Below are 25,627 nucleotides of genomic sequence, written 5' to 3' on the forward strand. Positions count from 1 at the left end.
AGAGCTGCTGTAGATGGTACATGGGTGAAGCAAATAAGTGTGTAAATGTCATGTGTGTATGGATTTGTTTGCCTGCTTGTTTGCATGCATGCCTAGCTGCGTGTGCATACAGTGTGAGTCTACGGAGGAGAGTCAGTTTGACAAGTTAATCCACTCTAAACATCCTTAGGGAAACATCCCCACAGGCTGTTTCTCCCTCTCTGCAGAGATTAGTTTGCATTCCAGCTTCCTCCCATCAGTCTCGCCGTCTTTTTTTTTTTTTTGCCAGAGAGACGGGTGACACGTGTTACACCTGACATCTGCTTTCCGTGGCGTAATGACAGCCTATCAGCGCGACATTTAATTTAGCAAAATCACAACTTTAATACAATATTCCGCCGTCTGCAGGGAGACAATGAGCCCCAATAAATGACTGCTGAAGTTATTATCACTCTTGAATGATTCAAGACCATTATGTTGGTGTTATGATAATTGAGACCACTCGCTCACCGACCGTGAGCTCGCTCTGTGTTGCCTGAAAGACTCAGTGAAGCTGAGACGCAACTAAAACTAAATGGTTATGGGAAGCCAATAACTGCACAACGGTTGGTAGAGAACGATGATAAATGAATATGAAAATTGTAATATTTATGAATTACTCTTCAAAGTCTGTCATTTACAAACACAGCCAGAGCATTTGCGCAGTCTGAATATTTGACGGTTTTATCCCCACTCAGTTTTTGGTTGCTTATTGCCGCTTAAACCATCGACTCGACCGTTAGTGCTGCTTCATTCTCGTCTATTATAAAACTCTACCTTCCTCTTTTGTGCTTGTTTTTTTTTTAAATCTGAGTCTGGCTCACAGCTAAACAGACTGATAATCTTCTATTCATCAATTGGCTTGTTCACCGCTTCAAGTCTAGACCATGAAGAGGGAGACTTGGGAATTTCAGACCAGGCGTCTTTAAGAGACTTTGTTTCTGCCATCTGTTGTACAAGTAGTCAGACAAACAGGCCATCTGTAAGCCCACAGCTTGGCTTTCAGACAACGTGATGTTGTCTCCAAACCTGAAAAAAGTGAAAAACATGAAATGTGTTTGTGTTGTATGATATGTATATACATTGTTTACGCTCCCCAAATCTTTTAATCTCACCGTAACGTTTCAGATCTGTTTCTGGTGGAGCTATACTGTACATGTTCTGTGTTGCACAGTGACAGTTTTAGTGCTGATTCAATTATGGCAGCCTATCATTGCACATAAAGATGATAGAGCACAGATATACCCACAATTCTCTCTGTTTTTTTTTCTGTTACATCTGAGCCATGATGACTAACTAGCGTCAGTCTTGTTCTCATCTGAATTTCATCTCACTACTGACTTGCTGCGCATGCTGAAAGGGGAGAAAATGTGCACATACATCACGGCATAATTTATTAATCTGCTCTCTTTCCTTTCCTTCATCTCAACCTTCCCCATCAATTATTCCATCAACATTTCTGCCCCTTAAAATATAAGGGTCAGGTTTCAGTCCCTGAACTTTAGATCTCTTATTTTTCCTAATGCAGAAGCGGAGACAATGCTGCCTGGAGGACTGTTCACAGCGGTTGACCCCAGGTCAGCTGGGCCCTGCTAATTAGGACTAGGCGCAGGTCACAGTGGCTCTGTCAGCTATTCGAGGGGTCAGAAATATGCTTCACCCACTGACACATTAAGCTGGATGGAGAGGCAGACACTGTGAAAGGAGAGATGGGGTGTTCAGAAAGGAGGAGAGCAAATCCAGCTGCAGAAAAAATAAATCCCTGTCAGTTACCGTTGCATAGTTATCTTCATCTGCTCACAAGCTGGAACACAAATACAGGGCTCCTGATCTATCTGTCAGGTATTGTGAAAGTACTGCGCGTGCATATGCCAGGAATAAGCATGTAAAATTAATCTTAATGAATATTTTAGAGCCAAATATGCCGAGCTGCACGTAAACCCTCAACAATCAGTCCAACAAACAGAGAACAAGTAGAATACATCAACTGCAGATGTCCTATCAACTAAAATATGACTTTTTTGTTTTGGAACAACTACAGTCACTTCAGAGCTGAACAGCCACTGTGCATCAAGATTATGTCATTTATCTCTAAGTCTTGTTTATCAAATACAGAGGACAGGCACGTTGTTATTACCATTTGTCTAAAACTTGTCCCTCACATGCACATACACGCCAGCAGTGCCCTGAAAGCTACACAGAACAGAAACTACAGAGATAACAGACAGCTGGTCCACATGGTTTCTCATCCTAGTTTGTTGTTTTCACTGAAGTTAGACAGTTTAGATGAGACGGGTGTTTCTGGTCAGTGACCAAAACTTCTGTGTGTGTAAACATCAATAATTTTTTATTTTTTTTATTTTAAAGTTTACAAACATTTTTTCTTTTTTTTAATCAGTTTTGCTTGGCTCTCTGCCATCACATGGACAGAATGGTCAGCTGGGAAAATTCCCACCATTCCAGATGGCCATTCGCTCCTGCCAGCAGAATTTAAATGATGAACGTGTCACAACTTACTGTGCACTGTTTCAGCAAAAATGTTTTGAAATTGATTTATGTAATTATGATGTAATTTGTGGCTATAACAACAACAATAACTAACAAAACTTTTGAATATTTGTGTCAGTTTGTTACATAAAAGCAGAAATCTGAGGCTGAAAGTTTAAGTCAACACCACAAACTAAAAACTGCACTTCTTCAGATGGCTGGCTCCTCATAGACTTTCATAAATAAAATGCTCAAGTTTACAGCAGGAATAAATGTCCAATCTGGTACAAAAAAACTTTTGTCTGACCTCTACAGCTGATGTCCTCCTTGATAACAACAAGTTCTGCATAATTAAGCACTGACTGAAGTCAGGGCATCACACATAGACCTTCTCTTTGCCTATTTATGGATTAGCCAGGAGTTTGGTGGTGCGATCGCAACAAATCATCCCTCAGAAAGCTATGGATGACACCAGGGACAATAAATCTAACCAGAGATTATGTCCATAGATGGGGAATAACATGCTGCTCATTTTTTTAATGGACCAATCAATTAATATCATCCATCTGCTACAATACCCAGGAGATCAGTTATTCATAAGTCTTAGCCAAGAAACCCTCAGTTAGTCCGTGGGAGGTTCTTTTAAAAAACACTAAAACTAACACAATTGAAAAGTTGAACTGAAGTGAACAAGAGCTCTGCAACTCACCAGCTTGGTACGTGTTGACCGTGATATTCGCCAGCGAGCGTGTGGCCACTCCCAGCCCGGTCACACCGTTCACCGCCTCCACATGGAAAGTGTAGTTGGTGTGCATTGCAAAATCTAGTATTGCCACAGAGGTACCGGTCAGAGCGAGCGGCCGCGGGATGAACCGCAGGTCGGCCCCGCACGGCTCACACTGGGTCACGCCGCCGTCGCCCTCACTGGCGCCACAACGCTGGCACAGGATGTTGTAGGTGATGTCCTTCCTGCCTCCCATGTCGCTTGGAGGCATCCACTGCAAGAAGAGCGCCGTGTCATTGATCAGTGAGACCAGGTTCCTGGGAGCGGATGGAGGCCCTGAGGAGGAGTAGAAAGAGAGAGAGGAAGAGAGATGACTCATTGATAATCCACTGATCACTTTATAACAGGGCCATTCATTTACAATAGGCCAGATTTTCAAACTAAGACACTTCTCCAGGGCAGACATTTTCAGCAGCACACTAACACAGGTGCACATATTGAAAAACTAGTAATGTTTATTCATTGTTTCCTTTTAAAGTTTGGTCACATTTGACGCAGGCACATAAAAATGTTAATGAAATAATCAACTGAAAAGAGTAGAAGCTGTACTTAACTCTACTTTTGAAATCAAAAATAAACATTTTGGTCATATTTGAACCCAGACACACGTAAAGGTGCATAAAAAACAAAATATCGCCCAGTATTAGCAATAACTTGATTCCCTTATGAATTAAAATGAACATACCTAAACCTAGTCACACCTCAAAGTGCATTAAAGGAGAATTCCGGCCATTTTTGACCCCTAAATTGTTGTCCTGATGGTCACCCAGTGTTTGGGGGGGCAAAATACACGACTAAAATTAATGTAGGCAAACCGGAGTTACACCATGGCTACCTGGCGCTCAGGATAAACGGTCAGAGATATTATGGACATTACCACTGCACTGCTCGACTGTTTATTTTTGTAAAGAAATCGTCACGACAAGGAAAAAGTGTTTGCAGGCACTCTGCAATCGGATAGTAATGTCTTTCCAGGATGTTTCAGAGTTTGGCTATCTGAGGTGAGTGATAACATGCAAAAACACAAAGTTTATACTGTTTATACTGTACACTATATGAGTTCAGTGGTGTCTCGTAAGGATTCGAGTTATGTACCATAGATATTTGATTGTTTGTTGTGGTTGAAAGAATTGCCCCCATAGTTTAGCGTTGTCGCTATCCCTAGCGCCGCGTTTTTTGCTCCCCCCAACACTGGGTGATCATCAGGAAAACGATTTAGGGGTCAAAAATTCTCCTTTAAGAACAAAATAGTATTCACAGTCCTGTACAACTGCAGGAATTTCTTAATCCTTATGCCATTTGAGTAGGACTGCTTTATAAGGTTGACTTTTCCTTTTTCAAATATGTTTGTTCAAATGGGGATCAACACAAATGCAAGGGCTTGATTATTATGTGACTGGCGGAAAAAGTGCACAAGACACATGATTTGAAATTTTGATGTGGGCCTCCAACAGTTTACCAAAAATGATGAAATGAGCAGCAAATGCTCATTTGGAAAACTGTATGGTTATTAGAAAGCATCACGAGTGAGTGTAACAGTTACATGCAAAAACAGCAGCTCAGATCCCACCACTCATCTGACCTTCAGGATAAAGCGAGCTCGGGCAAATGACATTAATTGGCCTTTTTAGCAGTGAGCATAATTCAGAATCTGCAATATGTGTTCTCCATTTGTACAGTAGGCGTGTGGGTGGTTTGGCTTTCAACGCATCTTGCAGTATTTCATTCCAACAGCTTGTGTCAGTTTCTTGGATAAAACTGTGGCGTTTTTTTTTTTTTTTTTTTTTTCCAGTTTTCACAACTGTACAAAGTAATCAGAGCTAAAAAGTTGTGTGAGTGTGTGTCTTTGAATATCTGTGTGTAGGTGTGTGGGTGGTGAGCTTTCAGAGTGCCCCGAGTGTTTTATTCCAGCGTGCAGCTTGTCAGTTTCATGGACACAGCTCCATGTCAAAATATTTTATATCCATGGATAGGGAACATCACACGAGATGACTTTTTTTCTCACAGTTGAGATAAACAAATAACACAAGAAAAAAAAAGGAGACTAAAAATATAAATATACTTACTTGTGCATGCCATGGTGGACGGGTCTTTGATAGCTCTGTAGAAGCCTTTATCGCAGTGGCAGATAGTGGCGGCCTGGTCATGGCTGGAGCTGTGTGGTGGACACTTGGAGCATTTCGTGTTCCCGGCATATGCCTTGAAGAAGCCGGGCCGACAAGCTAGAGACACAGAGAGGCAGAGGAAAGCGGGGAGTTGCACACAAGGTTAATGTTCCTCATGCAACGGCATTTCCATCAACAAACATTTCCATCAGCATTTAATTCAGAGCTCCAGCTGCTCCTCTCCTCACCTGTGGTCTGACCTTATTTCCCAAGGAGCTATGGATCACTGTCGCCCGCTTATTAGCTCCCTAAGCCACATGCTTATGGGCCTGCTCATTGTTCAGTCTAATAAATGGTGCGCACCTGTAATGCACCTTTTTAGAATAAAGAGTGGTGAAGCTCAAACATACACAAATATGTTTTAAATAGACTCATTATAAACAGGTCTCACATCAACGAGGGCTTAGGCTAGCTTGACTTAGCATTGTTGGCGTCCTAAGCTACCTGGTGTTAACAGTAAATTAGATATTTTAACATGTTAAAATAGGATGTGACAGGTTTAAATTTTTAACTTGTCATGATGATAACAAACAATGATTATTAAAGCTTCTTTTTTTCCCTGTGGGAACCATAAATGTCAGCAAAAAACATATCCACCTATAGTAAAATATCAAGATATTTTCCTCTCAAGTGTTTTCAGTTGCACAGCACCAGAATTATGTAACTGGATAACTTTATAAGGACTGAAATCACTTCAGTGACATGCTGCTGAAATAAGAATACTACAGCTATAGGTTTTAGGAGTTTAGAGAGTATACAAAGTACAATAAAAATCAATTCTTATCTCTTAATATTTGTTGAAGTCAGAGGTAAGCTGGTCCCCACTTTAAAATTCCCTTGTTTATATTGCACTTTTCAAGAGCATTAAAGTCACAAAGTGCTTGAAAAGAAAGGAAAATATAAATAGGCTATAAACATATAGCCTAAACAGCGAGGGACAACAAAAAGACAGAAGTAAGCAAAATGTACAAAAGAAACATCATTACAAGCAGGGGAGAGTTTGTATTTTTGTTAGGCAGGTAAAAAATGAGATATTTACATAGAAATAATGAATTGTGAAATGCAGTTAAGCTATACCCTACTTTCAGTATAAAACCTCCATCCACTTACATGGTCCATTCTGCCAACCTAAGTATTCTTCAGTATTTTATCCTTTTACCCCGATTCACTTTCCTACCTCATTACTTCCTCCAGTTCTCTCCCATTTTACCTTCCCATTTCTGTTTTTCCCTCCTTCAATTCAACCAACTCTCCTGTCCTTATCACTCCAGCCTTCTCTACCTGTTCAGCACCGCCACAAATTTCAACTTTTCTTGATTTTTTCATCTTTCTCCCAATATTTTTTCCTTTTCCTATCTTTCCTCCTGCTTTCCTCTCATTCGCTCTTTCCCTTAACGCTTATCAGATGATGGCAAAACCCACTGCAGATTGCCCCCTTCTCCTTCTCAGCAGAGAAAAAAATAAAGCACTAATAGTGCGGTTATTTAATATTCTGGAAATCCCAGGATAACTTTATTGCAGGGTAATTTATATGAGAATATATAGTGTGGGTGGTGTAATGATTTTGAAAATTAGCAAATAAATATGCTGGCTATAAGGCATACAATGCAATGATAAGGGAAAAAAGTAATATACTGGGAAATTTAATCAAGACTTCATGGCAGAAAGGATTTTAATTTTAGCATTTCAATATTTTCCTCACAGTTCCTATACTGTAAGAAGGAACCACAAAGATGCAATAATGAGGCACAGTTTTTATCCCTCACATCATCAGTTACAGACCACATTACAAGTCTTTTGTTGTCTGATACATTATTGCCTCCACTGAGAAACGTTACGTTAATCAATCTATTTGGGTTAGGTATTAAACAGTGGGAAGTTTCATAATGTGCCACATGAATGATGTCCAGCTGCTACCAATATCCAGCGCTGCACTCAGGACTCCTTGTAAAGGATTATTGTTACTGAGTGGATTATCCTGCTGAAATTAGCAAATTGAATTAAACTGCTCCTGGTGTGTATATTCGTGCAGTAATGGATATTCTGATTAAATAAGTTGTTGATACACTAAGTCCCTGTAGACTGTGATGCAGACCGACTCATACTATCTCTCGTATTTACTTCATGCTGGATTGTTGTTTCTAATTGTTTCAGTGTTGATAATAAAAAGCGTGAATGTATTGCGAGGAGATATTTCACAAGACATTTCAGGAAAATACCAGTTTTTTTAGATAAAAAGGCAAAAGAAGAAAAGTGCAGTCAGTTTACTACATAATTAAACTCCCCTATCATCGATGGGCTCTGTCAGAGATATTGGTCGGTTTAACTAATTATTGATATTTCATTAATATTCAACACTGGTTATTTGTCGCGCCTGAGATGTTACGCAGCACAGTCTGCAACACTTGTAAACAAGCAAGACGGAAAGTGGGACAGACGACATATCCAGCAAGTTTGGCAGCACTTTGATCTAGAAAAAGTTGTATGTAGGCTGTGTCAGAAAAAAATGGCGGAAAACCACTCAACTGGAGCAATATGTGACCACATTCAACACAGGTATGTAGATTTACCCTGTCGGGAAACAAGGCCGCCAGTGCCAGCAATGCTAACATTAGTCATTGTAACTGTGAAAACCAATATGACATTCTTGAACGCCATTTTTCAGTTAAAATGAGCTTTCTCTATTGCTATTTATTCTCTTTGTTTCAATTTTCAATAGCATTGTATTGTGTGAAATGCAGAGTTTTAATTTCTAATTGAAAAAGAGAATGGCAACTTGAACGAGAGGTGACACGCGAGGTGGAGAGAAAATCAAATATGCATGAAGGAAAGAGTATTAGACTAAAAAAAAACAATCTGCATAAACAGGTGGACATAGTTATGTATAAAGATATGTAAAATGGATTCGATGAGACGAAAGATAAATACACAGTCAGGAAGCATTTCTAAAATCACGTCGCTGGTTAGCTCCTAATGAGAAGAGTAATTTGTCACCCAGCTTCCAATTTTTTGAGGCACCTCATTCACTTGGATATTACTCCTTTGCTGAGCTACTGCCAAAGGCAACAAACACGCATTCATTTGAATTTCCAGCTGCTTCCTAGCTCAGCGTTATGAGCCGGGAAGATCACCACCAAAAAAGCAATTACAATACTCATACCACTATTTCCATCAAAAAAAAAAAAAAAAAACTTTTGAGACCATCCACACACAAACATGCGCACACAGACAGATAATGAGATCCAATTTGTTCACTATCAGTTGTTGGGGTTTTGTCATGGAAGGCATTCTTATTCATGAAAGTAACAATATTGGCACAAAATATCTCACTCTGGGCAATATGAAACAAACGGCAGACATACAGACACAGTATGTTTCACAGCTTAGCTTTACAGTTTAAATGGAAGAGTTACCAGTTCAGTATCAATTATTCCACTGGTTATTTTGTTAATTAATGAATTTGTAGTTTGGCCTGAGTTTGAGTCCTGGGCCTGTGTGGACGTGGGTTTTCTGGCTTCCTCCCACAGTCCAAAGACGTGAACATAAGGTTAATTGCCGACTGTAAAGTGCCAATATACTGTAGGTGTGAGCGTGAGTTTGTCTCTATATGTCAGCCCTCTGATAAGTTGGCCATCTGTCCATGGTGTACCCTGCCCTCAGCTGGGATTGGCTCCAGCTTTCTGTGACCCTACAAGGAGAAGTGGTATAGTTAAAGGTTATAGCTAAGTTTTTCATCATAACGATTAATTTTTCAAAAATAATAGGCTACATCTACAGACCGTCTAGAGGGGTGCAGAATAAAAATATGAATTTTACTGATTTTTTTTTATAGTAGCCTACGGTATATAAATAATTGTTTTATACATTTTGACAGGTCCAAAATATATAAATATTTACATCTGGTTACGTTAGCAACGTCAGTATGAAATTATCTCTGCGCTAACAGCATTAGTACATTGATGTCACGTGAGGCGGACCTCAGGGGGAGCCAGATTGTGATAGCTCTATGGAGGAAACGGCATCGTGCTAATGCTAATGCTAAGTAACGGTCAGCCGGTAGTACTGTCACGTTTACGGTGCAGGGGCGATGCTGCGGGTTTGTTGGGTTCGTCTGCAGGTCAGTTAGTGTGAAATGATTCAGATGTGTTTCCTGTCCGCTGTCAACACCGGAGCTGCTGCTCGTTAAATACGGTTAGCGTTAGCTTAAGCTACTAGCCGCTCCCTATAGGCGTAGCTACATGGCAACCAGTAGGTAGTACAATTAAAGGCTGGAACACGAGTGGGCGAGTGTGAGTGCAACACTTACTGGCTGGGAGGAATTCAACTTGTAGCTAACACCTTTAATGAATGGATGGAAAATGGTGAAAATGTCTATTATCATTAAGGAAATGTGATCAGACGTCTTCTTTTAATCTTCTAATAGTCAAAAACCTAAAGTGATTCAATATACGTCAAAGAAAATCAGCATAAACTCATACTGAGCAGGAAGCTGAAATATATGCTCGGCATTTTTGCTTGAAAAATGTTCATCATCAGTTTAATAGCCTTTAGCAGAAAGTACAGTGTTACATAAAAAGCTAGGCCTACAGGAAAAGTAGAGGACAAAAAGTAAACTGTTATTATTTAAACCTGAACTTTTTTGAGCCACTTGGCGGCAGAACAATGAATCATTAAAAAACTTTTGTTATGTGTCAAACTTGCTGCACATACACAGGTAGCCTACTGAGTTGCATTAGTAGCTATTCATTTGGAAGTGTGTTTGCGAACACCTGACCAATCAAAGGACAAAATAAAAGCTTCACTCAGACTCTGTATTGATGTCCCCCAGGTCCTCGGTTACTGTAAGTACTAACTTAGTTTGTCTGCTCTTTGGTGCTATGCAGGTAGTGAGTCATTAGAACAATTTGCCTCCTCCCCACTGAAAACACAGACTGAAAAGTTCATCACCACAAGCAATCGCACATGGTAGATTCATAAAAAAAATATTGATCAGAGATAGAAACTTTGGCCTCGGGTTAGGGCTTAAGATTTGAATTTCAATACATAACCTGCAGGGGGTTTGGGCTGAGAAATCCAACACCATGTGTACATTTCCAGGAATGTAATGACATGCCAGCTAAGAGATTCTGAGTTGTTTGGGTGTGCAGAGTTGGAAATTTTCTCATGGCTTTACGTTGTCAGAAACAGATGGAGCCAGAGACTATGTTTACCTTGGTCTCTCAGCTTTGATATGCAGATGGGAAGTTCACAGAGAATGAGTGATGCTCTAGTCTGGCTGAGCTGCGTTAAAAGCAAGAGCAAACACAGTCCATAATGGACACAAGGGGGGCACAGTGACTCAGGTACAATTCAGACAATGTATTGATTTGCTCATTTCTTATTCCACTTTACCTGAATTTAAGGTCACAAGTTCGCACCTTGCCTCGCCTGATCAATCCTGTGTCTGGGCGCAGCGGAGGCGATCAGTGGGCAATTATTGCCAATTTCTGGAGAATTGTGACATTGATTGTCACGGAGAAAAGAGAAAAGAGGAAAGACTAATGGACTGTATCTTTAAAATGTATATATAGTTTTAGTTTTTCCTTCCCCGCTACTCTATTCATCCGCGCAGAAAGAAAAGAAACTAAGCTGAGTTGCTGTCAACTTTAGGAAAACGATGGGAGGGAGGTGTTAGCGGCAACGCTTGCCAGTCAAAAGGTTTTTACTGAAAAACAAAATATTTGAATACAGAGGGTTTTTTTTAAAGTTATTAAATGCAACCACTTGGCCTACTGGTGGGTTTTGGGTCTCGTCTGCGGATCTGTTCTGGTTCAAATGAAATTCAAAAAGACATCTCTGTTAGCTTCCCCCACAATTCACCGCCTCTTGAATATGATGCTGTGACGAAAGGATGTGGAACAAATAGCATTAGCGCTATGATGTTGCCTTATCTAGGTCATGATATAACCAGCCTATCTCTGAGTAATCCTCTTGTGGTTGACACTGTATGAAAGGAATAGCATAATAAAGCGCTCGATTGAGATGTCAAAACAGTCTGGCAGAATGCTATTGGGGTGGAAAGCAGTGTTTGATAAGCGCTGACGCCTTTGTTTAGGCAGCTGGGAGGGAGAGAGGGACGTGTTAGCGCAGAGCTCTGCTTATATTTTTGAGTGTTGGGGTTTTCCCTATTCTCTCTCACTCTCTCTCTCTCTTTCTCTCTCTCCCTCGCTCTCCGTTTCCCGCTCTCTCTCCCTCTTTTGCTCTTTCCCCATGCTGCCTCTCAGACAGCTTTGATCACAGTACCCTTTGAAGCAGTGTTCCAAAATGAAAACGAGGAGAAAGCAGAAGTCATCGCAAGTTCATGCCTAAACTTCCTGCAACTACTTGCAAAGTGCACATCTTCATCGCGGCACAAGCTCCGCGAGCCCTATGGAAATTATTGATGAGGAAAAATAATTGGTCATAACTAATGAAAGCCATAAATCATTAATAACAAGGCCATAAGGTGTTGTTAGAACTGATCACTTCTTCTAACCCTAATGAGTTTAAAGATGCCACGAAGTCCACAGAAGAGCTGTAACCTGACATTACAACACTAACTACTGCACAGAAGAGCAATACACAGCTTCGCTCTGGCTCTGGCTTCGGCTTCTGTTGCTCACGATGCTCCAGGAATATTTCAGAGGGGGGTGAATTTCACAGAAGCAGCCATTTCTATGAGACTCACGGTCAGATGTTAAGATCAATATTAGTTACATGTCTGTCAGTGGCGTTTTCTCCCAGAGGCCAAGGGAAAAGAAAGGCTTCCTGGTTTTACAGACTCTATTGTCATTTTAATAAAGGCAATCTGACTGAGTAAATATTGTGTCCTGTAGCTGCCACCCATCCTCTTCCACAGTCTCATTTAGGTAAACACTTCTAACTGATGTATGAATGATTTATAAAATAAGATGGCAGACTAATGTCATGTCTCACAGGAGGACAGGTTAAAGTTGAATAAGAATGATTACGTAATTAACCAATCAGACAAAGCTACTGTTATGCCACTGCCAAACTGTGATTAGTCAGGACTGCACCAAGTGAAGCCTGCTGGCTGCCCCCAGGCTATGGTTGGGTTGGTCTGACCTCACACCAACAAAACTATAGCATGATTATAAAGTCATTAGCACTGACATACAGGAGTTTAATGTTAGGTTAAGTTAGATACGCTTAAGATAAGTTTTAGGTTAAGTTAAGTTAAGCCTGTGAATATTCTCATTTGTCCAGGTCATAGTTATCTCAAGGAAATTTAAATTGAATGCAACTGGACTTGGTTATTTGTCTAGGAAGACGTTTCACCTCTCATCCAAGAGGCTTCATCAGTTCATGTTTGCATCTGACCAAGCTAGGAAGTTAAGTTAAGTTTAAGTTTAAGTTAAGTTATGTTGCACATTGAGTTTGTCTTTGCACATAAGACAGAGTTTATGAGGTACGTGTTTGATGCATGTAACCTGTTGTTACTTTATGATGTACACTGTATAAGACATAAACTTTAACATCATAGAATCTGAACCTGTAGCTGCCCTTTTAGTCTCATTGTGCTGTAAATCAGGAGCAGGTCTGGTTTAAGTCTATCAGATTTGCATATGATTTGTTCATCATTTCAAGTAGATACATTGATTTCTTAGTTGTTTAATGTAAAATATTAGCTGAAAATAGGTATTTATGTGTATATTATTTTACCCATCAGAGGTTTCTCATTTGATTTTGAGGGATTGTAGAAAATGTTGTGTCAATACTACAGTAGATATGACTGAACAGACAAACACACTGTGACAACATCACTCTCCCAGTGCAAAGTCGGTCAATGCTGCACGAGTTACTGACCCATTCATTGTAGTGGCTGCCAAGATCCCCTTGATACTGTTGCAGCAACATTACAATGTAAAGAAGTGACTACCATCAGCTGAGAGGGATCAATAGGAAGAAAGATGCAGGACACGACGAGGGCGCTTCTGCTAAGCTGCCGTCACATCAGTAATCGCTCCTGACGTCTGTGTTGTTCAACCACGTCTTTGAGTTGATTGAGAGCGATAGAGAGAAAAGATAAATAAAAAGCAGATAAAAGCGAAGAAGATAAAAAGGAAAATTACACCCGAGGAGCAAATACGGGAGATATTACAGGCTGTCCTACATATCAGCGATACTAATGACCGTTGGAGTTCTCTCTGTAATAACCCGAGTAACCACATCACCACAGGGGTACTACATGAATTTCACCCCCGACCAGCTGAGACTTGGGTAATTCTGCAAAAATGTGGAGAATAACACCCTTTAATCGTATGCAGCGTGGCTCAATTTAGCTCCTGCCTTAATTACAACGGTAAATCTGAGCCTCATAAAAGAAAAAAGAGGGTTGGAGGAGTTTTAGAAAAGACTAGGTGTGAGCTAAATTAGCTGTGAAACTAACAAATGAAGGCAATTAGCCAGCTAGCCCCCAGTCTGTCTGCACAGTCTAATTGAGAAACCAGGCCAATGACTATCTGGAACAGCTCAACAGTTACTTTTTCTTAATCTGCTCTGCTGACAATGGGACACATTTAGGCAATGCTGATTTGACATATTAAAGTGGAGGCATCGCTTAAAAGCCTTTTGTGGTATTTATCTAATTTTTTAGATTTTGAGAGCTTTTATGTAAATTTTATAAGTGGCTGGATATCTACCAAAGGATGACATTTATCAGGGTAACATCATCAACAGCACAAATCCAGAAAGCGCTCAAATTACTTTCTCATTTGAACCACATGATTGATACTTCGTGAGAGCAATAATGATGATTCTGAAACACCAGAAATCTGCCGGTGACACGCGCACTAATGTATTCACATTCACATTGTTTGGGTTCTCATAGTATAGTAGAGTAAGAGTAATAATAGTGAGAGTGGGAATAAGAAGGGAGAGAAATGAAACAAAAGGGAGATGGAAAAAAGAGGCTGAGAGGATGAACGAAGGGGAATGAATGAAGAGCAAACCGAGTGGACAAGAGAGGAGACGAGATGACAAGAGGAGGTGGAGCTGGAAAGAAATGAAGAGAGATGTGGATGGAAAGGATCAGACAAGGATGCAGGATCTTAGAGGGGGAGGAGGGAAAAGCAGCTCTGTAAACTCCTGCAGACAACTGGGGAGGCCTTGGAGATTTGTTAATGTGATGCAACGCCTTCTCTTCTCTTCTCTTCTCTTCTCTTCTCTTCTCTTCTCTTCTCTTCTCTTCTCTTCTCTTCTCTTCTCTTCTCTTCTCTTCTCTTCTCTCTATTTGTTTCCTTCTCTACTCTAAATTTAGCACAAAAACACGCTCACAAAAAAACCCCCAATCCAAAACAACTCCTCACCCCGACAGTAGCCATCCATCTCCTCGTGGCCGATGCTACAGACACAGCGGCCCAGCGGTACCAGCCAGTCTCCATCGGCACCACAGTACAGCTTGGGTGTGTCCCTCTCTTCTGCATTCTCCACACACGCACCTCTCACTTCCACCAGGGAGGACGAGTCCATGTGTGGCACTGTGTCAGGAAACGCTGCCAGGTTCCTCAGAGTGGACGGGCAGCGCTTGTAGAAGACCTTATGTGAAAGTGGTGGAGAAAAAAAAAACGAAAAGTTCAAGTGCTGCTGACAACTTCATAGCTGTAGTTGGTGCAAACATAATTCCTACCGCCATGTTCACTGACCTTGACAGACACAAGAGCAATACAAGCTCCCACGTCCTGGAAGGCCAAGTAGAAGCCCTTATGTGTCACCGGCCCGACCTCCCTGACCTCCGTATTGAGGCGAAGCACACGGTCTCCGAGATCTGTCTGTGTAAAGCTCTCATCTGCAGCTATGGTGTCCACCTACAAGGCAACAACAAACACAGTTCATCGCTACTGGATGATAGCAGCAGTGCAAAAGAGAAGAGTGTTTTCCTCATGATTCAGATCCGATAACCAACCTTGGCATAGTCAATAGGCCGAAACCTTGTCGCTGCAGGAAGTGGTTCGTCCGTCTGCAGATAGAAGAGGTTGAAGGTTTCCTTACAGGTGCCGGACACCCATGGAATAGAGTTGCAGTCTCTCAGAGTGAAACGGAGCTCCACATATACCTGAGTTACAGAAGAGATGAATAAATTAAACACACAAGCTCATTAGACATTACAGTCACAGCATTAAACATTTTCCTGTTTGTCTGACCATAAAAAAAATGATTTTTAGATCACAAAAAAGGAGAATAAAAAACAAGATGGGTAAAGAAAAAATATCAATGAAAAACAGTAAAGGCTTTTTGCTATTTCAAACTACACAGGCAGGTTATTTTATAATGTGGTGGCCCTGGCGGTGTCAGCCCAGCCAGGCTCACGGGGGTTTCAGCAGTTTGCAGTAGAGCTCGTTAGGAGCAGCGCTTAGATCACAGCGTACAAAAAAAAAGCAATCCTACACCCTCTTTGATTTATCATGGATGTGCTGTTTTGATTTGAATGGAAATCAGCCCCTCTCTATCAGAGTGAAGTATTGCTTTTTGTCACCACTAAAATACATCCGCCTGCTGTTTCTGTCCTCCCAGTATATGCTGCACAGAAGTTTGCATTCCCTCCAGTCACTTCTACAACCTTGAGGCAAAGACACGGAAACTTCTTCATCTGAGCCAAGTTTCAGGCAAAAATGATTTCTGATTCATATTACAGTACGTGTCTGAGGAAGTGTTATAATGTGGTCCAGACCCTCTGTGCAGCCTGACGCTGGATCCATCCGGACCGTAACCAGTTGTTCTGGTTTGGCTCCATCACGTGGCAAACCTGGAAGGTGTGTATGGGTCTGTTCTGCTCATCCATCTCTGTGATTGCATCCCACTGTGAAAACATAGGAACAGTTGTCACATATCAAGTACAAATTGTCTTTGTCTTTGACCCTAACCCTCTTTACCACCCACAGCGTTGCATTGACAGCAAAAGTGTACTATATAAGTAGATTATAAAAAAAGTCTGATTGGTCTGATTTTATTTGTTTGCAGAACAATAGCAGTTTTAATCTACTGTACATTTAATTTCTGCATAGAAAGGTTTCCATCGAATATAATGTATTCCTGTATCATTGCTAGCTAGCTATCACTGTTATTTGGGCAAACTGGCCCTTTAAGAAAACTGTAATTTTGTATTGGTGTAAGAAATAGGCTGATATGCAATAGTGCTGTGCACAAACTTATTTATGGGTATTTATTCTATTGGGCTTATGCACTAGTTTACAAATTAATAGAAAATATACTAATTAGGACATCATGTTCAGACATGAAGACACGACAGTACATTCACCCACGAATGAACTGTCTGTTCCAAAAAAAAAGTGCCCAACCTGTGCACCTATTGCATGGGGTGAAACTTCATTTCTATAGAAACATGACATTTTAGAGACACCATGTTAGTTTTACCAATGTTTTCAAGCTGTTGCATCAGCCAGACTCTCATTTGTCTGCTCCGCTTTAACAGTGTGATGATCAGAACTTCAAAAGCATTAATGTTTATTGGCAGAACTTCTCCTGTGGCACTGAATGAGCAGCTGAGATAGTGTCAGAGTCAGTGGACATGTAATTATGTCTCCAGAGCATAAGATGCACGGGTATTGTAGCAGTTCTGCTTGATTCTGTCCTGGAAAGACCATGGTAGGGAAATGAAGAGCATGTTAAATATCGTGAAACGATTACTGAATAATGTATGTATGTACTTATGACTATAAATTATTCTGCTGTTTTTGTCAGTTACGAAACAAACTAGATTCAATTTAAAATGGGTGCAAAACTGTGAAGGTTGAGATGCTATTAGCCTCAGAAAAAGAACACACACTCATAAGTGGTCCTCAACCTGGGGGTCAGGACCCCGTGCAGGGTCATACAATCATTTCCAAGGGTTTTCAATGCATAAAGAAATTCATAAATATTTTTTAAGGATGATTTTTTTCCCATTAAATCTCTCATACCGATATCATAAAACAGATATGAGCCAGCGAGTGATATAATCGTGCGTCAGTCTGCCAGGGAGAAGTTTTCTCCTCCAGCTGGAGTGACAGACTTGACCATGACACTGCAGCACTGTGGCAGGTGCTAAATGTTAGCTAACGGCTGCAGAGAGGCTGAATAAGTGCCTGAGAAACAGCCAGCGCTATGGGAACAAGACAAAATGTGAAGGTGGGCCAACTGAAAGTAACAATGCAATGTCAAGTTCAACTGAAAAACGTAAGGTGCTGACAGTTCCGACAGATTTGGCCTCCTACAAGCATCGCAAGGTCAGTACACAAGGTAACGCATACGTCTGGTAGCTGTCGTGTGTGTGATAGTATCTGCTGGGAGGAATCCAGCAGAGATGTGTGTTTGCAGCAAAGAGTTGTTCAGTCTTTCTCTGCTATGAAGTGAGTGTCCTGGACGTCAATATGCAAATATACATACAGAGGGCTGGGCAGTGGGCACCGAAGTGAAACGAGTCAAGTGTGTGTTTCAAGAGTGAGTCGAGAGGGAAGAAGTCATGAACCCCAAATTATATAAATTAGAGGGTGTCACAAAGAGCTTGGAACCAGTGTCCTATGGTTAGAGGGAAACATGAATAACAGTTGTTGTGATCTGCGACTTAAAGCAGAAGTAAGTGGAATGTTTGTGTTAATATAAGTCTTAAATAGTTATATCTTCCGACAGCAATCACTTATATAGAGTGTTTGGTCTGAAACACGGGTCTGTCAGTCACTCTGCTCTGCTGTAAGCCGAGGAGAAAACTTTCCTTGTATCCTACAACCTTTATCCAATGAGGAGAGAGAACGGCATAAAGGGGTGGTCCTCTCTGTGTGTGCAGCCAAGGGATGCGCGTGCATGTGGTGACGTAGGAACGAGGGCGGGGACTGCTAACTCCATCGGCTGACAAGAAGTTAGCCAAAACGACCGGATCGCTTACTTCTGCTTTAAAGCTCCAGTTGGTAAATTGACGAAAGTGAAAGTAAACTCCACGACTTGGTAGGAAATTTCAAGACAATACTCCAGTCCGTCAGGTTCCTTTTCACTTTCGTCAGCTTACTACGACGTGTACGAGCTGCGATTGGCTGCTCCTCCTGCTCCCTCTACCTGACTGGTGGAGAATCGTCAGTCGCTGTGGATTTTGGCAAAAACGATTACAGGCTGTAGGTGGAGCCAGAGGAGTTGGATTTTGTCCTACAGTAAATTAATGTCCGACTATCAGAATATAGTGTTCCAGCAAATATGACTGAATAATTGTTAACAACTGCAGCTTTAAAGCGATCTCCCCTGGAATGGATATATAGACTGGTGGCCAGTTGTACACAAGATAAGTGACAAATTGTTGTGTCATAAATGAAAAAAAGAATTGGGGAGCAGCAAACCCTGACTCCTTTCTCACCTCGGCGCAGTCTGCCACAGCGTGAAGTGGGTGTGAATAACGGATTGTCGGGTTCAGAAATGGGGGCAAGGGGTTTCCAAAGCTATTTGACTGGCTGACACGCACTTCTGAAGAAGCCTAAGAGAATGTGTGGGTGCTTTTAATTTCATTTCCATTGTTCAATGGAAACTAATGTAGAATTAATTACCAAGAGACTACCCTCTATTGAACCTTTAATATAATCAAAGTTTGAACCAGCCATTGAAATACTGAAAGGTGTGTTTTGGCTGTCTATTGCAGTGACATTAATGCAATACTAATGATTTGCCACAAAAGCACTCTCTCCAATCAGATCGCCATGTCTCTGTTCAGTCGATGGATTATCCAAACAGAGTCGTAGAGTCAGAGGGGTCTGTGCACCTGTGCCTCCTGGTGGTGCATTAGTGTCATCTTCATCAGCTAGTTCATTAACACAAAGCTCCAGAAAAGTTGCATAAAGCAACTTATACTTATAACCAAGCTACTAAGAACAAAAAACATGATTTATGCACATTTTTTTAAAGTTATATTCCTTTTTGACATTGGCAGTCCACTTCAGAGGTCTATAGACATATGATAGGCTACTGCACAAGGAACTGTTAAATACTGAGGGTGGCATTGGTTTTGTCCTATTGTGGGTAGGAGACAACTCAAGGCTTCATGTCTGAGTCTCAATTACACCATGATATAACTGTATAAAGTATTACAGTGAGTTTGGTCTGGTGAAACTTTCTTATCAGGATTCATCTACTGAATTTGGACAAACTGAGTTTAACTAACACGGGGTGTGTGTCATCCACAGTGGATGAACCTGTGTATCTTTTCTCTGGAAGCTTTGGTTCTCTGCAAGACGCACCAGACTGAACCTTCTTCCATGATTGCACGACCATTATTTCCAGGTCACAGACTGGAGCTGGAAGATGTGAGGGAGCTAAATAGCTAAACCGAAAGCACTTTGCGACAATTCTGTACCTGTAATAGCTGTAAAATGATGGGGGGGGGGGCAATTATACAGGGCTGTTGTGTTGAATACGACATGCACGTATACACAGGCGCGCATATACACCCACTGTTGCTGCCCAGCCCTTAATGGTGGATTTATTGAATGCATTGCACGAAGTCAGAGAGCCAATAAAAGTAGATGACAGACAGAATGAGTTGAGCAATGGAGGAAATTGAAACAACTGAGGTAGAGTGTTCTCAAATGTAAAATATTAAATAACACTTTAACCTTGACGGCAGTGCGCAAAAGCAATTAATCTTATATTAATTAAGCTATCTAAATTAGCTCTATGTGACACCCAAGGGCTAAATGATTAATCAATCATAATCACTGCCTCTTTCATCTGGAACTCCAGCCACCCAATAATGCTGTGCCCGCGCCTTTATGATGTTAAGTGGACTCTAAGGTAGTATGTAATCATGCATACATCATCGCTGTCAATGCTGTGTGGAATATTCAAGTTAAATGAGCTCCATCTAAAAATGGAAAAAAACAAAACATCTGGATATAGCCAGGATTTCATTAAAACCAAACTGCTAATTTAATTAACTATGTATGCATACCTACCTACCATTATTGTAATACAGGCACAACAAGGTGCATATAATATTAGTAACCAGTCAACTCCTCAACTCTCGAATATACAGCATGTGACACTACACTAGCGTGACTAAAATCTAAAATTCAAACATTCGGTCAGTTTTGAAGTGAGAAGCCGACTGTTGTTGTAAACTTCTGCAATGCAAAACATGCCCTGCAGTGTTTTTGCCACATGCCATTCAGCCTGTCACTTCAAAGATGTTCTGCTATACTGTACAGAAGTGGTAATGCTGTAGTAGTCACGGATGGGAAATTTAAGATAAGAAGAATTTCTTCAACATATACCATGTATATATTTCAGTGCCCTGTTTACAGACCTTGAAACTTAAACTCGGTATTTCTTTTTCTTTTTTTTTCTCCTTTTTTTTTCAAGAAACAGGCCTTCTGGTTTGCATAAGATCAGCATTAAGTAATTGGCATTCCATTATGCATGCAAACAAGAGAAAATGGTGATTTGTCACTCTGTGTGCCTCAGTGTACTAAAATGCACCCTTGGGATGTGGCATGGTTCAGAGCAGAGAAAACAAATGCAAACCCACAGTTTGAAAGATGAGCTGCAGCCCATGTTCTCTGAGGCAATCAGATATGCACCTACTAATCGCTCTGCCTATTTGCCCCGAGCCTAGCAGACTGCAGCAGACACAAACCAGGTTTTGAGCACAAGGTGTAGAACTAATTAATGTATTAAAAACTGCACAAATATTGCAAAAATGATAGAGGCTTTCTGGAGTTAGCTTGTAAAAAACACTCACAGTTGACTTTTTTGAGACTGACCCTATGATGATGGATCGACAGAAGAACAATTTTGGTTCCTCTACTCATCTACTCATCCATCCATTCATCCATCCATCCAGACATTCATCCTCCATCATCTATATCGCTTGTCAGTGCAGGAGTCATGATGGGGGCTGGAGCCAATCACAGCTAACACAGGGTGACAGCGGGGTACACCTTGGACAGGTCTCACGTAGAGATACTGACATATAGAGACAAACAACCTCACATTAACACCTATGGACAATTAAGACCACTCCAGGAATCGAACCTTCTCGCTGTGAGGTAACCTAATGCCTTTAACTGTATGTTTCATCCTGAATATTTGAATTTGTCCCTTGAAAACAGCCATTTCCTTTGTGTACTAAAACTGCTGCACACAGCTAAGCCAATCAGAAAGCAGCGTAATAACGATTGCACATCCTCGACCATCAACTCTTCTAACCTCGAGCTGGCTGATCTGAATCTACTGCAGCTAATGTACCAACGATATGTGACTAGGCTACCTCACATCACCGCACTTGAAAAAAAAAAAAAACTCCCAACCTCTCTCTTTAAGTTTCTTCACTTACTTCACAAAGCAATTAAAACATTTCAATCAACACAATTACACGCAATTACTACAATTAGACTTAGCCCTATTATGTGTTGTAATAACCGTGGCCTGTTCGGGTGCACTTTAACAAAGTTTCCGACACAACAGTTAATGACTGAGGTGGTGATTTGAAAGGGAAGGCTGGAGCACCGTGGAAGACTTCATCATTATTACATAGCGCCTGAGAGTCCCAGTCCCTCCTCACAGTTGGAGCACTTGCTCAGTTAACATGAATTTCTTATGACAGCCATGTATGCATGTATTGATGATCCTGAGTGGCTGTACTGGTGTGTAACATCTTTAAGAGTGAAAAGCCCTCATGTTGGACACAGTATAAAAACAAACAGTAGCTACACGTGTGTTACTTCTACTAGTCTCTGCATTTTGAAATCTATATTATTACAGTGCATTGTCAGTGTATAGGATTATGTTTTTATTCCACTTTGATCATTACTTATAACTGAATAGTCAGTTTGATGAGTCAAATAATGACATTATAATTGGGATAAAAGGAAATTAATAAACAGTTATAATATCTGGGAATACAACAGCATTGCATAGAGTAACACATCCATCTACAAAACTAAATCATTGATATAGGTTTTGTAGATATTAATGGAAGTGGGTGGTCTAATATTGAGTAATATATTCATGTTTCTGTTACATTTTAAAGTTCATTTTACTGATGCAATGATTTTTTAAACACAAATATGAAGTGCATTTATAAAAAAAGTTGTAGTACACAGTGTTGGACTTGAATGCAGTAGCTTCGGCTGTCAGAGCACAAGTTACCTCCTGTTTCTGTCCCAGTAATGAGCAATAAAACTGGACAGATATTTATTTTTATTCCGTATCTCCCCTTCAGAGGGGGAATCCTGACCTGCCTCTCAGGTAAACTATATTCTGCATCCTGCTTTCGATGTGTTTTTCTCAATTGGTGATCCTGCAGCTTGCATCAGCCCCTCACTGAGCCTTCTGAGAAGCTGCAAACTCCCATCAGTGTGCAACCACGTTCGAATACTGCAAAGTGTGCAGCAAGTTTCTAACTATGCTTTATTATGACGTGTCTTTTTTTTTTTTCCCCTCCATGGCTCCCGGCAGCTTAAGGTCTATAGTCAGCTCCTGACAAGAATTTTTGACAGCTAAGAAACTCAAAGTTGCTGAAAAGACGTTTGATGGAACTTTTGATAAAGAGATCATCTTTCAAATCAGTGACGGCCGCACAGAGACCGGGCTCACTCCCAGCAGAAGTCTCTCCTTTCACTAGAGCACTGAGATGACATGGCTTCAGTTGAGTATCTAATTAAGCACCCCACCATTGGGGTGGTGCGTGGCGCAGTGCTTAAGGCGGCCGCCCCATGTAGAGGCTACAGTCCTAATCGCAGGCGTCCCCGGTTCGAATCCCGCATCGGGCAGAGCTTTCCTGCATGTCATTCCCCCTCTCTCTGCCTCCCCCTTTCCTGTCTATCTATACTGTGTGCTATCAAATAAAGGCAAAAACGCCAAAAAAAAGAGCACCCCACCATTACTAAATATTTCTTGACAATATATTTCTCTGAGAATTTTAATATCCTCTGCAGGAAGAAGAGCAAGACAAGAAATTACAACCAGAACTTAAAGCAGAAGTAATAGATATTTTTGTGTTAATATAAGTCTTAAATAGTTATATCTTCCGACAGCAATCACTTTCATAGAGTGTTTGGACTGAAACACGGGTCTGTCAGTCACTCTGCTCTGCTCTGAGCCGAGGAGAAAACTTTTCTCGTATCCTACAAGTTTTATCCAATGAGGAGAGAGAACGGCATGAAGGGCTGTGTGTGCAGCCAAGGGATGCGCGTGAATGTGGTGACATAGGGACGAGGACCAATAGATCCATGACGAGGGTAGGGGCTGCTAACTCCATCGGCTGACAAGAAGTTATGGTGCGTTCAAGGCAACCCGTAACTCGTGTTTTTCCGACCTGTGAAGTCGTACCAGTTCGATCTGGTACGAGTTCACGGGTCGGAAGTTACGAGTGGCCGTTATAGTGCACTTTAAAACAGGTCGTAAAAACATGTGTTGGTTGCCTGGAACGCTACGAAGTCGTAAGTCGGGACTTAAAGCTGTAATTTACGGTTTCAAAAGCCTGCCTGGAACGCAGCATTATCCAAAACAACCGCATCGCTTACTTCTGCTTTAAGATGAATTTCTTGATTCAATACAGGTTTTCAGGTGCATTTACTTATTTACATACTGTCCTTTCTTTACCTACTCATGGTTTATGTATGTTATTTAGAAAACTACACTGGCAATGGAAGGACAGTGAGAATGAAAAGAGCAGCATGAAGGGATCTCTTTTTCTAACGCTAATGTAATGCTAATTTTGTTCTTTATTGCAGAACAACGATTAGACCCTTCAGCAGAGCTTTTACATTTGTCCACACAACCTGTGAACTACAGTAAGTGATCATTTGAATAAATTCTACTCACATACTGACATTAGACAACTGCTTGTTCAATCTCCCCAAAAAATCCCACAATATGTCAGAGGGACAAATTGCACCTGAATGTTTTTCATTATTGTAGGAGTGTCTAAACTTAAACTACAAAATCAGCGGATCATCAAGTTTGACAATACTCCAAATCTCACATTAATCCTTTATATTGACATGACTGATGGCAGAATTTATAAGGTGCACGAAAAGTCCCTTAAACATCTTTTCTTATCAGTCCATTAACCTTTAATCACCCACTACTGTCTTCCAAGCACAAGAGCTGTACTGTAGACTTCTGGTAAAGCTGCTTTGATGATAACATAAAATTAAAACAGGAACATGTAGGGGATTTATCAAGAAATTATTATTTTTTCTTTCTTTTCAAAAGAAGACTTTACCCTTAAATTATAAAAGCTTGCAAATTTGATTTTGGTAAATTAATGGGCGTTTGAGATAACAAACACTGTATAAGCTGTGATAATTTATTTGAAATAATGCTTTCTCTGTAGCTTAAAAAAACTGTAATGTTGCTATATAATTGTGAAAAATCTTAATTAAAAGTTGATGGAATTAAAAATTGATGAAAAAAAAAGAATTACATGAACCATCAGCTCTTACTGACGGACAGCTGCAGCATCAATGCATCCCCATCATGGAGGGAAATTCTCACAACCTCAAGTCCACAGGAGACAAGAGGAGAATAAGTGAACAATAGTACAAAGTTAGTGTTTCTGAAGGTGATGACAGGCCCATGCACCGCATACAGCCAGTTTTAGCTCATTTTAGTCATTATATTCTCTATGGAAAAACAACGTGGGTTGGATTGGTCATCGCATCTTCAGAGCTGAGTGGGGGGTAAAATTTATAGAATTTGGCTTCAGGGACCTTTAAAGTCCAAAGAGATGCATGCAAGCTATTCTTATTATGTCCAGCAAGAAGAATTCATGTGGTGAAAATCTTCACAGGTATGATTGGTTTGTGTCTGTAGGTGTTGAAAGAGACCATAGGCACTCGACAAAACCCACACACATGGACACCTACTTACATCGCACAGGTCCTGCAGTATAAACAACAGCGGTGGATGCACTCAAACTGGTTTTAGAGGTGCGAGGTTTGGATTAATACAAGACAATTTGTCACTGTCAGACGAACGGGAAGCGAGAGAGAGATGGGTGTTATGAAAATATCATTAAATCTCTGTAGTTGTGATGAATTATTGATTTGATGTGAATCTGGGTGGTGGTGTTTTTGTTCAACCAATTAATGGTATTGTCGTTGCTCCCCGTAGGAAAAAAACAACTGTTTAGGCTGTGTGCAAAGGAGAAGAAGCT

The 25,627-nt window shown here is 40.8% G+C and overlaps 1 protein-coding gene across 1 annotated transcript in view; it reads right to left on the bottom strand.

Moving 5' to 3' along the window:
* Positions 1-25,627, bottom strand: part of LOC311007431 (ephrin type-A receptor 6-like) — a gene marked incomplete at both ends in the record, with an annotated part of 57,251 nt that overhangs the window by 18,696 nt on the left and 12,928 nt on the right. Inside the window, 6 exons of the mRNA XM_084000615.1 lie at positions 3,215-3,565; positions 5,356-5,511; positions 14,802-15,030; positions 15,138-15,299; positions 15,398-15,547; positions 16,163-16,291. Coding sequence (XP_083856741.1) covers positions 3,215-3,565; positions 5,356-5,511; positions 14,802-15,030; positions 15,138-15,299; positions 15,398-15,547; positions 16,163-16,291 — 1,177 coding nt within the window. The remainder of the gene's footprint in view (positions 1-3,214; positions 3,566-5,355; positions 5,512-14,801; positions 15,031-15,137; positions 15,300-15,397; positions 15,548-16,162; positions 16,292-25,627) is intronic.

This window comes from Trachurus trachurus, assembly GCF_905171665.1.
Source record: "Trachurus trachurus genome assembly, chromosome: 3".
In the NCBI taxonomy this organism is placed as follows: Eukaryota; Metazoa; Chordata; class Actinopteri; order Carangiformes; family Carangidae; genus Trachurus; species Trachurus trachurus.